The following is a 14,236-nucleotide window of genomic DNA, read 5'->3' as shown; positions in this document are numbered from 1 at the left end:
GAGGGGCTGTCCTACATGCCCAAAGATGAACACTGCCTGACTCCTCACTGGGATGCATCTTACCCATGGACCGAGGACCCAGCCTCACTTCCAAACAACAGAAGAGGAGTGGAGGCCACCTTCCTGAAAACAGAGAAGCAGCCCAGTTTTGCGCACATGGTGGAAGATCGCAGGGTCCTGGAGGAGGACAGTTATGTGGACGATATCTTAACGTCCCACAATGACCCAAAGAGACTGGAGGAAATCACACAGGGGGTAGAAGAGATCCTGAGCGCCGGAAGCTCCTCCTTCAAACCATGGGTCAGGTCAGGCCAAAGTGAGAGGCAGAGGACTGCGGAGCAGGTCCAAGCTGGAGCAGTAGCAGAGCCAGGGGTCAGGCTGGTGGAGTCAAAGGCAAAGCTAACACCTCTCGACCAAAAGGGAGACGTAGTCAAAGCTGAGATGTGCGGTGCGGTCTTTGCAGCTCGGTTAAAAGCTTACATCGTAACAAGAGGAGCAACTCCTGAAGACCTGGGAGAGGGCTCAGAGTGGCAGAGGGGACCAGAGTTCCTGGTGAGGCCGCTAGAAGAATGGCCCATGAAGTCGGCCGTAGAGGTGGCAACTGGTGCCAGACAGAGTGTGGGCAAGCTTCAAAGAAAAGCATTCTCGGCAATACTCACCAGAGCCCAGTCAAACAAAACCCCTATCCGTGATGAAACCAGTGGAAAGGACGCAGAGGCTGAGGAGTTCCTAGTTAAGGTTGGTGGATCCCCAAAAACCTCCGAAAGGGAAGAAGCTTCAGTCTTGACAGAGAGAAGACCGGAAGGAAAGTTTCGGAGCATTGCTGTTGTGAACCTGGTGAAACCAGAGAGGTTCAGCAGACTGGCTAGGCTATGTGGAGTGGTCGCATGGGTCCGGCGAGCTGCAGAGAAATGGCTGACTAGAAGAGGCCGAGCGGCGGGTCAAGCAAAGTGGGAGGCAAGAATCCTGGACAACAGAAGAGTCAAACCTGTGCCTGTGCGGGGGGACCTGGCTTCGGGGTCGTTGAAGATTCCGAAGTGGAGAACTAAGAAGAAGGAACCTCCTCAGACACCACCACCAGAGCAAGGTTATTTAGGTTGGTGGCCTCCTTGGGTCATCCGACCAGGAGGCCAAGTGGGAGTTATGCTGTAAACTCATGGTTTTGTGTTGGGTGTATGAGGTTTAAATTAATGGGGTTCAGTTTATGTGAGTTTGACTTTAAATCTTGGTGGAGACTCACGGGGTTTATTGATGTGTTATAAATAGAGGGGATAGATAAATTAACATCATTGAGATTGAGGAATCAGGAGAGGCCACTAGTACCGTAATTTTCGGACTATAAGCCGCGCCTTTTTTCCCATTTTTCGACCCTGCGGCTTATATAACGGTGCGGCTAATCTATGGATTTTTACAGCTAACGGCCATTAGGGGACCTCCTAAATCTATGGATTTTACAGGTTACAGTCCACCACCTTTAACTCTATGGGCTCTATGGCCGGTCCGCGCCCCCCACCTTTAAGCGGCGGGCTACAGCAGGAAAAGCTGGAGGCCGGAAAAGAGTGAGACAGGTAGCGCGCAAAAGTAAAAGTAGAACTGAGAGTGGTACGAGAGACAGAACGAGAGCAAGACAGATAGACATTACGAGAGCGAGACAGTTTGTCCCCGTACCACTGGTTGAAAACCACTGCTGTAGATCACTGCCGGTACGTGCGCTGGGAGCGCACCGTTTAAGTTTGAAAGTTGAAAAGTTTGTGTGTCTGAAACGCTATGTGATACAGTACAGTTTACACAGCACAGTATATGTTCTGTAGCTACTATTGCACTAAATGGTAACACTTGAATACGTTATGCAAATATGCAACTTGTTTGTTGAAATGTTAATAAATGGGAGCTTCCTCAAACAGCCATCTCTTTCCCGACAATCCCCTCTGTGCACGAACCCTTACATATGGTAATTAAACATTAAAACACCTGCGGCTTATAGTCCAGTGCGGCTTATATATGTACACATCATTCAATTTAGCTGCTGCGGCTTATATTCAGGTGCGCCTTATAGTCCGAAAATTAAGGTAAGTGTGATTATTGTACTGAATGTGATTTAATGTGTATGGGATATGTGTGATCCTAATAGTTGTATTGTTTTTGTCCTTTTTCTTCTAAGGTTAACAACCTATTTAGATTTGATTAAACCATCAAAACTACGAGTTGTTTCCGTCCATCTTGATTCCAACCATACTGTCGGGAGATAGACAGCACTTTTTATTTGATTTAACCAGATAAAAGCATTGAGATACAATCTCATTTTCAATGCTGACCTGGCCAAGATAATTTACACGTAACACAAACATATAAAATACAGAGAACATAACTAAGAAAACAAAAGGCAAAAAAGCAGTCACTACATTGTGCACATTAGGACAGTAAGAAAGGTGCACTACTTATTACTGCAAGAGCAGCTGGTGGTAAGGACTTCAGAAGACTTCAATTTAAAACATGCTATTGAGACAAGTGCCGTCAGTTTGAGGCGTGATTGAAGGTCATTCCAAGACCAAGGAACATAATAAAAAAGACTCCTTTTTCCAGCCTCAGTCCGCACAGCAGGTACCTGGAACCGTATCCAGGCACTGGATCTGAGGTTATAAGAGCCACAAAATGGGGCAAATCTGGCACATACAGTTTGTACAGTGGAAGCTTACCTAAAATGGCTTTATACATTAATAAAAACCAATGCAGCATCCTACGCATACTAAGTGAGGACCATCCAGTTAGGCTATACAGTTTGCAATGATGAGTCCTATAGGGTGCATTTGATATATAACGCACTGCAGCATGGTAGAGTGGGTCAAGTTTGGCCAAAACAGTGGGACAGGCAAATCTATAAATGGTATCACCGTAGTCCAGCTGGGACAGGAATAAGCCAGAGACCAACCTAAAAATACACATTATGTTCAACAGTTTTCTCAGCCAGCATTTCTTGAGCTAATTGGAGACTCAATGCGGGTCTTTAAATATCCTTGCGTCATTGTATCTTTCAGACTATTAGGCGCATTCACACCGCAGTACTTTTCCCACAAAGGTTCATGAGAACTTAGTTCATCAGAACTCTTTAGTTCTGATGAACTTTCACGCCGGAATAAGTCCCTGGGGGTGGATTAGGTAAATGAAGCCGCTGACGTCACTTCTTCTTCTGCTTTGGGTTTACTGGCAGGCCGTAAACAACTTCACGGCGTATACTCCCGCCCAAAATCCCCGGACGGAAGTCCCCGGAGTTGGGGACTGGCTTCAGATCGCCAGAACGCCGACACCTCGCCGACACCTCCTCATCTCCACCGCTCCCATGTTTCATTTTGTGTTGCCATAAGTTAGTCTCTCTTCGTTTCTGCGCTGGGCGAATGCTAATGCTAATAATGCTAAAGCGAGGATAATAAAATGGTGGCTTCACAACACTTATTTTGAGTTTTACGGGGCGTGGTTTGCAATCCGCCCAGCCAATCAGAAATATAGCTCTTTTCTCACAAGAGAGCCGCATGAGAGTCCCTGCTCTCTATCAGGGACGGAAAAGGGGGTAAAAAGGTTCTCATGAACTAATTTTTGTTCCGGCTCTTTTTGGTTTGAACGCGACATTTCGGAACTATATCGGAACTAAAGTGGGAAAAGTACTCCGGTGTGAACGCGGCTATTGTGTCACCAAACACCTCTGTCATTGTGACCATGACCTTCAGAGTTTCCATCTTCCTCCTGCTTGCTTATCTTCAACACTGAGGTGATATTGTCTGTATGAGCATAAAGATGCTATTTCCAAGATGTGTCAAATGCACATTTAAATGTTGAAAATTACTCATCAAGACTTCCAGTGGGAATATGAGCTTTCTGGTATCCCTGGAGGCATTTTCCCTGCTACTGTGGGCCAACATAAATCAGATTAATCAAATAAATTCATGTGGTTTTCTTCCAGTTAAAACAATTTCCCTCAAGTACATTTCATTATCAGTTTTTGATACGCTTTCTTTTTTGATATGCATATTCAATGATGAAGGTGATTGCTCTGCCGAGAAGATGATCAGCTGCAATCTGCCATCCCTCAAGGACCCAGAGGAGAGGAGGAAAGATTGTGGGCGACCCCTCCCATACTGGACACAAGTGGCTTGTTCGAGATGAGCGAGACCGACACAGACCTGCGCAATTTCGATCAACGTCTTGCTCGTGCGTTGCATGATGGTTAGTAATTTTGTCCGACTTGCTCTGGAGGCTCGACTACATGAGACGTTGAAATCTCGCGGGACAAAGACGCCGGCAGCCTTGAGAGCGAGGCGCGGCGAGGCGGCGCAGTTCCTCTCCACGGGCTCCGGAAGCGAAATGCTTGATGGGAAACGACTCGCTGGTATCTCGAGCTGAGCGTTCATTGGTGGTTTTTACCCCGTGCTGCTGATGAAACTCTCCAATTGGCTCTGCAAAAGTTTGTTGTTGTTTTGTGTCAGTTTTACGTCGCCACTTCCATTCACATTTTTCATCATTGTTCCACAATGTTTATCATCATGAAATTAATATCTATATATTTTATACTATACTTGCACTGCTTACCGTTTTCATACTTTATATATCTTAGCATATTCATACACACTGTTCATACTGCTCACAGGCTGCTGTGTATATCTAGTGTACTCATACCCCTCACTGTTTATTCATCATTCAATTAATTCCAGTGTTTCCCCTAGGATGGAGTCATAGCAGCGGTGCTAAGGCACGTGGGCACAGCATAATGTGAGCGCGGAGCGCGTGGAATTTTTTAGTGTGTGCGCGTGCAAAGTGCGCCCCGCCAATTTGTTTCTATGTGTCAGCACAAGAAAGGCTCTTTAGGCCTAGTACCAGGGCCGGTTCTAGACAATTTGCTGCCCTAGGTGAGATTTTAGGCGACATTTTATGTGTAAAGAATAAATGAAAAATCTCTACAAAAGACAAATAAACTGCAAAAACAGAAACTTATTGACATAGGTAATAGACGTCAAAATGGCTTCAAATGTATTCAGTATTGTATGAACATGTTTGAATGGTGGACATGGTGGACGTGATATCCTCTAGGGGGGTCCGGGGGTATGCCCCCCCGGGAAGATTTTCTTTTGAACATTTTAGAGTAAAATGCTTCAATCTGGTGCACTTTGAGCACAGAATTACTAGAGACCTGATCTAAGGGGTACAACTCTAAAACACCCATATGAAAAAGATTGGTTTACATTTTAATAATCAAATAAGTATGTGAACATAACCAATAACCTACCATAGCCAATAACAAATAAATGTAGCTTATTTTATTTTTGTTGTTCATTCATATCTTATTTTACCTAGTTAACCTAGCGCCCACCGTACAGGGCAAATTAAACGTGTAACCGGGGTGAAAAGGGTTTTACATTTACTTAATTATGAATGTTGTTACATCAAGGCCGAACATTTGGATGAGCGGCAACGGTCAAAAATTTTTTTTCCCTCCCAGAGCTACCAGCGCAGTGCCCCCCAGATCTGGCGCCCTAGGCGACCGCCTGTGTCGCCTATGCCAGTAACACAAATACTACAAATCTACATAACAAACAATCAAAAATGAAAAAGGGTCGCCACTATTTGTATATAGGGGAAACACTGAATTCTATATTTTATTCTGTAGATTGTGTACATTACCCTAACCCTGCTTGTTGCACTCCTGGTTAGAAGCTAAACTGCATTTTGTTGTCTCAGTACCTGTAATATGCAATAACAATAAAGTTGAATCTAATCTTGAGCAGGAACAAATGTATTTCCTTAGTACATATCTGACATTAACGATTATACACATATGTGAATTCTTTATAAATGCAAACTGGTCAAGACCACTGACAATCGGCTATTCTCGTCTACTTTCGAGGCGAGCCACAGCTCATCTCAAACAAGCATAAGATCTTTGAGCTGCTCCCCGCTGGCAGGAGGCTGCACTCCATCAGAGCCTCCAGCCACAAGAACAGGTTCTTCTCATCTGCTAATATCCTCATTAACAAGGTCCGCGACCCCCACTGACACTGGCTCTTACCCTCTTCATAAACACTATTCTTTACATTAAAGGTCACCTATTATGCAAAATCCACTTTTTCATGTCTTTTATACATAAACCTGTGTCCCCTCTGTTTAAAGAGATTCTGAAAGTTTCAGGAAAAAAGATTTGCTCACTTTTTGTCCTGATCCATTTATATAAAAACTGAAAATGAGCTGATTAGATTTTGGCCACTTTATGATGTCATAACGATATTTTGGCTTGTGTAACCATTGGCCAATATCCAACAAAGGTAACACAATATATGCACAGCTCATCCCAATACTGCAAATGTTTCATAATATTTACCAAGTATTGAGTTATGTTTAACTGTATATTTAGATTAGCTGTACATATGTATCTACACTTTACATTTTATATCAGTGTTTTAAATTGTTTTTATAATTGTTACATTTGTTTGTCCTTTTCTTCAAAGGTTTTTTCTCCGACTGTGTTAATGTATGCAACATACACAACAAATCAAATTCCTTACTTTGTAAACCTACTTGGAGATAAACCTGTTGATCCTGATTTCTGGTTCAATGTCTCAGATTCACAATTGCCTCCAGTAAAACACCAACTGCTGTTTGCAAACGTGTTTGTTTAAAGCTTGATGGATAGCAATGGCATAGTAATAGCATAATACAAAGATATTCTCTTGTGATGGGTAACAAAACAAACACAGAACGCAATCTGCATTTGATGAACAGACACAATAATACAATAATACTGACATATGATAGTTGCGGGGGGGGGGGGAGGTACGTTATTGAGATCAACCAGCAGAGCCTGCTCTTTCCCTACAAAATACCATAAGCTGAAATGTCCTTTTACACCCTTTTTATACCCCGAAGCCAATCAGTTAGTGTTATGTTCTGAGACACTCAATGACACGTGTGGTTTATTGTTGTTGATGTCGCTCAGCAGTGTCTTGTGTTGTCAAGTCAAGGAGTAATTCTGGATTCTGATCTATTTGATTCCCCTGCAGGTGGATGAGTAATCTAAATACATATACAGTACAGTGTTTACCCCCTGCAGAGAGCTCCAACATTCAGTAATCTAGGCTATAATTAGCCCTCTGGATAGGAAGACAAAGCAAAGCAGAGAAAGAAGAAATACATGGATTTTAAACCTCAAGATATTTCCAGCACTCAGTAATATCTCTTCCTCATCTGTCACGTCACTACATCACTAAAACAATCAAATACCAGTCAACAAAATATCTCATCTACTCGTAAAAATGACACTGAAAAAAAGCCCCTCCTGTTGCCTTGGTTACTGTAGCAGAGCTGAATGGAGGCGGAGGAGGTGATGAAGGTTTCACTGGGAACAGAGCCGGAGAGATCTGACAGAATAATAAATGTACCTCTGCTTATTTTCTCCCTCTCTACCTCTCCACATCCCCCCTCTTGTATATTAGCACTTCAGCACTCCAGTTTTTATTAATGGCACACTTATTCCCATCCCGATAAACTAGTAGGTGCTAGTGGGCCTAAAACTATATTCACCGAAAAAGGAAAGTCTCCACTTCAGCCCCATTTCAGAGGACCTGAGCAAACAGTTAACGGCTCAAAGTGAATTATTCAGATACTAGGATGTAACGGGGCAATCACATGTGATCAGACTCAAGGTTTTTACTGAGCGGCTCTGTCACCATCATCAGGCCTCTCTGCCACCGGGCTTTTTCCTCTGCTGGGAGGAAGCTGAATGTAGCAGCTGTTCAGCACAGAATGACACATACAATTTTATGAAATGAGCATAAGCATATAAGGTGGATACTCAAATCAAATCACAGTTTATTTATAAAGCACATTTAAAAGCGATTTTTGGTCGGGCCAAAGTGCTGTACATGTAATAAATGCTACTATCACATAAAAACACATTACTACAATCACAATAAAAGACAATAAATTACAACAGATATATAAAAAACACAGGGAAAAGTCAGGAATGTATTGTTGAATACATGGATAACAAATAAAATATGCTCTAGATCAGTGATCACCAACCTTTTTAAGCCCAAGATCACCGACCTCGGCCTAGGTGAAAGGCAAGATCTACCTATTGCAGAATTGAGTGAAAAAGACGGACCAGACAGTGCTTCCAATTTGAGGCCTTTTATATAGGCTAATTGCATCTGAATTACTGTTACAATGAAGGCTCCATAATCAGCTCACGGCATATAGGCAGTGGTAAAGTGCTATTGGGGGGCGGACCTCACTTCCTCAAGGGAGGTCCGGGGGGATGCTCCCCGGGGAAGATTTTTTTTTAAATATTGAAGTTGAAAGCATCAATCTGGTGCACTTTGAGAGCAACATGAAGAGATATGGATACCTCTCTCAGCACCCATATGAAGCAGAACTGTAAACAGATTTTATTTTTCTTTATGGATATTTTACAAATCAATCCCCTTTTAAACTGTATTCTTGTTTTACTGCCATATAGTAGGCTATTTCATACCTGTTTTTCATTTATTCTCTTATTGTTTGTATAACTATAATGATCATATGAAGGTGTGCCGCGGAAATAATCTTCTGAATAATTTGTGACAAAACTGTTCTAAACACTCAAGAGTCCTTTAGCTCACCTGAGCCCCTCAGTCTGACAGGAGAGGACTCTCCTCCAGCTTGTTGTGGAAACAGCTCGTTATGTCCGTTAGTGCAGCTAGCTAACCAGATGCTAACATCACGGTCCCCGCTAGCACAGGTCCCTCTCTCTCCCTCTCTCCCTCGCTCTCTCCCTCCCTCTCTCCCTCTCTATCAAACTAAATGCGCTTTCGCCACACACACACAGAGCCGAGCTTGAATGACACAAGCACACGTGTATTTCCATGCAACTCTCTGATTGGTCTGGTGTGTTGCCTCTGTTGCGTTCACTGAACACGGGAAATTACATTCCTGCCGTCGTCTCTTGTGTCATGATGAGGTTCACGTAAAGCACGGTTAATGTATTATATTACTGAGGTGTCTCAAATATACGTCAATCAAGTGGAACCTGCTAACGGGGTGGTGGATGATAGGTTTACATCTAAAAACGTATTTTTCAAACATTATTATTTTTATTTTATTTTTCTTTCTTTTGTTACTTTTTTTTTAACGGTCCGCGATCTACCCGCAACACACTCACGATCGACCGGTCGATCGCGATCGACTGGTTGGCGACCACTGCTCTAGAGCAACTATGTATTTCCTTTTTTACTTATAGGGGCTTATGTACAGAGTCAGCTGCTGCTCCTTATCTTTAAAAAAGAAAATCTGTTAAAACGTTTTTTTTGTTGACAGGAGTTCCTTTGACTGTGTCCAGTAGATGCAAAAACCCTTCAAGAGCAGTGATAGGATTTCGTTTTATATTTCACAGACACTATATTAATCTCAGCTTCACGTGACATGAGTCAAGACAAGCAGCAACTTTGTGCTGCAATGATAAAGAGCAATGACGCCAAACCTTGCCAACGTTTGCACATCTTGGATTTCACACCTTGCTGCTGCACTCAATTTTAACAATCAAAGTTTGTAAGCCATTTTTCATAGTGCAACCACTTCAACATTATAGCAAAATCATGGCACGGCCACTACAGCATGTTTGAATCATAGTCAAATGGGCTTACTAGATGTATGAATACTGGAACACTGGCACTTTCTCCCACCTATTGCTCTTTGTGATCTATGCTAACATCTGGGTATGGACACTGAAAAATGTATAAATAATGAGTTGCCATGCTTGGACGTCTCCAAGGTCTAATAGAACAAGGACACAGTCATCTCCTCAACTGTCCAGCATGTTATTATTCCCATTCTAAGGAGTGCAGCAGTGTCTAATATCACTGGTGATTTTACCACTGTGAGGTTGGACTTTGGAAGAGGAATAGCCAAGGTCAACCCAGAAACACTGGCTGAAAAACACTTTACTCGACCCAAATATTACTCAAATATCTCGTTATGGAGGCAGCTCACCTTTATGTCCGGGCCATTGAAGTTTAGGCTCACCCCGCACTCGTCCGTGATCTCTGTAATCTCCGACAGGTCGTCATCTTCAAATTCATCCAGGCTGATGTCATGGGTCAACCTGGATGAAGGGGAGGATTAGGGGGAGAAGGGGAAGGGAGAGAGATGAGGAAAATGAATCAGTGTTAATCCCTTAGCACTCGTTTAAAGCCACAGAATATCTTAAAATCTTAAATTGGTCGAATCATCTTTCTGACAGGGTGATTACTCCAGGCCAAATGTCACATAGAGGGGTCAAAAGCTCTGGACATAACGGTCAAAATAGTACTGTTGCTAAGAAATGATAAAGATAAATATTCACCAAATAAACTGTAGGATACATTCATTGTTTATCATATATGTCATAATTTAAATGAAATCTAAAATAATTAAATACAGGGTGTAATGTAGTCTTTAGTATTCAACACATTTTAGTAACACCGAACCTGTTATTAAGTTTAAACATTGGCAACTATAGTCATGTTAGTAAATATGCACAAGTTTTTTTACACTTATTTATAGTGGTAAACCATTTATTAAATGTTTATAAGTTATTATACATGCTATCATAATATTACCATATGTTAGAATATAAAAGCAAGTAAATAAAGGATGATATTATTCAAAGCCACTGGCAGCATTTCTGCGTCACAAGCAATGGTATTTCCCTGCTCAGTGACAACAACAGATATCTGACTGGAGAGGGGGGGGGGGGGGGGGGGGGGGGGGGGTGATGGAAAGCCTGTATGGCTGCTGCTTCAGCATTAGCAGCCTGGATAAAGCTAAACAACTTTAGTGGTGAGAAGCTGAATCAGAGTACTACTGGGAAATGCATCTTCACATTCACAGCTCAATCCATAAGCTTACTGTAACACAAAATGATAACAGGATCGAGGGCAAACTTGATGACAGAATCCAAACATTTCTGAGTGGCTTTTCCGAGATACAGAGTTAACATATTTAATTTTTTACATTTAAAATGTGTGTGTTGACCGAAACAACAGCACAGAAAAATTACAAATCTATAATACAACATCACGTAACAAGTAAAGGTAGCAGCCACAGTGTTCATTTAGAATGCAGTACACAGAATACATCAATACACATATTGTTGATTTTACTACATTTTCAAAAACAACAAAAGTTGTCTATTCTCTAAAGAAACTGCGCTTTCAGCAGTCTTCATAGCTCCGGCTAGATTTTGAAATAAAGTATATTTTTGGGTCATTGTTGCAATGAAGGTGGCTCCAGGAGTTAACTCATACTAGCCTAAATCAAAGAGTATCACCCTCTGGGGAGCATGAGGGGCTTAATTAGGTTTTGTTATTTGTGAACATTTTAGCATTTCATTGATGCTTGACAATTGGCAGTGTAACCAAAAACGTTTTTGGGTTACAATGGAGACTGGGAACCCTTGGAGCAAGGAATATCCAGTGTAAATGTAATTCCAACCAGCCTGTTGCTGAAACTCGTGACAAACTGATGCAACCTACCAGAACAAAAGACAGCTATAACACCAAGGACCTCAATAATGAGCACACCCCTGTCAAAGCAGAACAATCCTCTCAGTTCAAACTCTGCATCAGGTTTCTACCAGCATATCGACAGTTCTGGTAACTTCATGTACCGCATCCAAACGTACGTGCACATTGAAATCTGTTTTGCAGGGAAGAACATGAGTGTTTGCTCTTGCAGGAACCCTGAACATCATTCCAGTGTCAACCCGGGAAATGTACGGTCCTGATGTCCGTGGTAGGATTCAATTAGCTTTCAGTAAACAATGCTTCGCTTTTCCCCATCTGTAATTATGTCCGCCTGTTATCTCTTTAGCCTGCAGCCTCCTGGGCGTAACAGACAGAGGAGCAGGAATATGTTATTAGAGGGATAAAGAGAAGATGGCAGTGATCACAAGGAGCTTAAAATCAAGCTGTCAGAGAAACCTGGTGAACTTGGGAAGCTGTGATCCTCATATTGTTGCATGAAGCTAATGTCATTTCTGGCTACATCAACACTGCAGATGTCTCATGTTGCAAAATTACGCACAGCTGTGGCCTTCTTCAGCACTCACATTTTGGAATATGGGTGTGGGAGTTAAGTATCCGGGGTAGAAGCATCTGTTTATGTCTATAATGAGGCCCTAAAGGAGGCAGGAAAGAAGGGCTGAGGGTTGGAGCAAGAGAAAGTAGAGCAGTCCATCGGTATGGAATAAATTATCTCAAATGGGAATACACATGATAGAAAGAGAAGAAACATAGAAAGAAAGATATGAAGAAATCAGCAGGTGGATCATGCACCTTTAATTCTGCATGTGAAAAACCGGCAGCATCACTGACCATTTAGGTTTTAAGTGACAACAACAAATGTGGAGCAAGGCACCACCAAATGCTGAACAACACATTTTTAGCAAACCAAAAGAACTGAAAACAAAATAAAGGGTTAAAGTTCGGTCTGTATCACCCTGATTGAAACCGTCATTTACAGATTAAACATCATGCCGAATTGAAGAAGCCTTTAAACTTTGAGACCATTAACCCATTAAGAATATGGTGATGTGTGTTAATCAGCGACTGAAATAAGTGCCAACAAATACATGTTTCTCTCCTGATTGAGAAAGTATAGTTCATCTTATTTTTAGACTATTGTATTTGGGACTAGTGCATTTTTGGTTTCTACCTGTATAGGTAAAGGTACTGTATAATGATGAATTAAGCATTTACAGAAAGTCATAGTGGTTCTATATTTTCTATTTTCCATTTTTTCAATTGAAAGTGTATAATCCTTTGCAAATAATTGTACTTATTGTGTTGTAAAAATATATGTCAAGAGACTCTAATTTGTATTTCAGCATGTTTATTTTCTACTTTTTTTTTAATGCTATTTTATTTCTATTTGAGATGTTTACATTTTGGATTGTTTATTTCTAGTCTTTTAATTTCTCTAATGTGTAATGCCATGACTTGTTATGCTTCTGCAACACAAACATTTCCCAAATTTGGTTAAATAAAAGTACTTTGTATTATTTTCTTATCTTATATTCAAGCACCCCGGAAATGTCTCTAGCTTATATTGTTTTAGGCCACCTAACATGATCAGCTCTGAGTAACAACATGGCTTTACATTTTGCAGTGTTCCTGTGGATGCTCACTCACTTGCATCGCTTACTTGCACCCAATGGAAGGGAGCCATCGTTAATGTGATTATTTTCATCGGTGCTTCTGTTTTGACAGGCCAAAATGTCTGCTGTGAAAAGAGTGCAATTTATAGGCTTTGGTCTGGGGACACTGCACCACTTTTAAATAAAGAAAACACATTGGCTTACTACTATGTAATGTATTACAACACAGACAAATGCTTGGTAGAGGAACACAATCAATATGCTCCTGAGCATGCCCCTTATCAGCATCACTTACAGGAAGGAGGAGGGAAAGGTGGAGGAGAAAAGAGGAGAGAAAGGAAATGAAAGGACAGGAGAGATTGAATGCCAATCAGAGTTCAAACCAGCCATAAGCATGTCATTTATGTTGACCCTTTTTATGGAGGCTTTGACCTATAATTGTCACTTCACAAGGACAAAAGGAAGAGTCTAAAGAGTGGTGAACAAGAGGTGGGAGGAAGATGTCCTGACTTCAGATCAAACCCAGAGGAAAGTACAAATAGAGGCAGAGGACAGTGAGAGGAAAGAGAGACTCATGGGGACACGGAGGGAGGAGGAAATAAAGTGCCGGGAGATAAACCACCTGGACAGGATAGGGTGACCCCTTTGCTGCACTGAATTGTGGGTAAGGAGGGATGCAGACACCGGAAAAAAACACACATCAAGGAGCAGGCGTTACAGGGTAGGTAGTGTGTACAATGCAGAGCACACTCTCATTAAACAAGCTGTAAGGGCGCATCACCGGGAGCCACACGAAACACTTTGGTAGTTTTGTCTTAAAGCATAAAATAGATTCTGAGCGTTTGATCTCTCACCTTTTTAACACATTTGAGTTTGTTTTTTAGTTCCCACAATAGTGGAATAAATGTAATTCCTGAAACCACTTGCTATAAAGATAAAATGATTGATTTGTAAGTTTGTGTCCCTATCACAGCAAAACACCTGTTTTCTATTCATTTGATTTACATAAAAAGGAAAGAAATAGAGAAAGACACCTGACCAAAAAAAGCATGCTCAACTTTATATGTATTCATTCTGCAGATC

At 41.7% G+C, this 14,236-nt stretch overlaps 1 protein-coding gene across 5 annotated transcripts in view; it reads right to left on the bottom strand.

Annotated features, from left to right (window-relative positions):
• Positions 1-14,236, bottom strand: part of mapk8ip1b (mitogen-activated protein kinase 8 interacting protein 1b) — a 59,716-nt gene that overhangs the window by 28,052 nt on the left and 17,428 nt on the right. For all 5 annotated transcript variants that reach the window (XR_013805334.1, XM_079665471.1, XM_079665472.1 and 2 more), the window contains one exon: positions 10,009-10,120. Coding sequence is in view for 4 of the 5 variants with exons in the window: in XM_079665471.1 (XP_079521597.1) it covers positions 10,009-10,120 (112 nt within the window). In the remaining variant the exon portion in view is untranslated. The remainder of the gene's footprint in view (positions 1-10,008; positions 10,121-14,236) is intronic.

Source organism: Notothenia rossii (assembly GCF_949606895.1).
Source record: "Notothenia rossii genome assembly, chromosome: 2".
In the NCBI taxonomy this organism is placed as follows: Eukaryota; Metazoa; Chordata; class Actinopteri; order Perciformes; family Nototheniidae; genus Notothenia; species Notothenia rossii.
The sequence above is the reverse complement of the archived record's forward strand: the minus strand, read 5'-3'. Positions and strand labels throughout refer to the sequence as shown.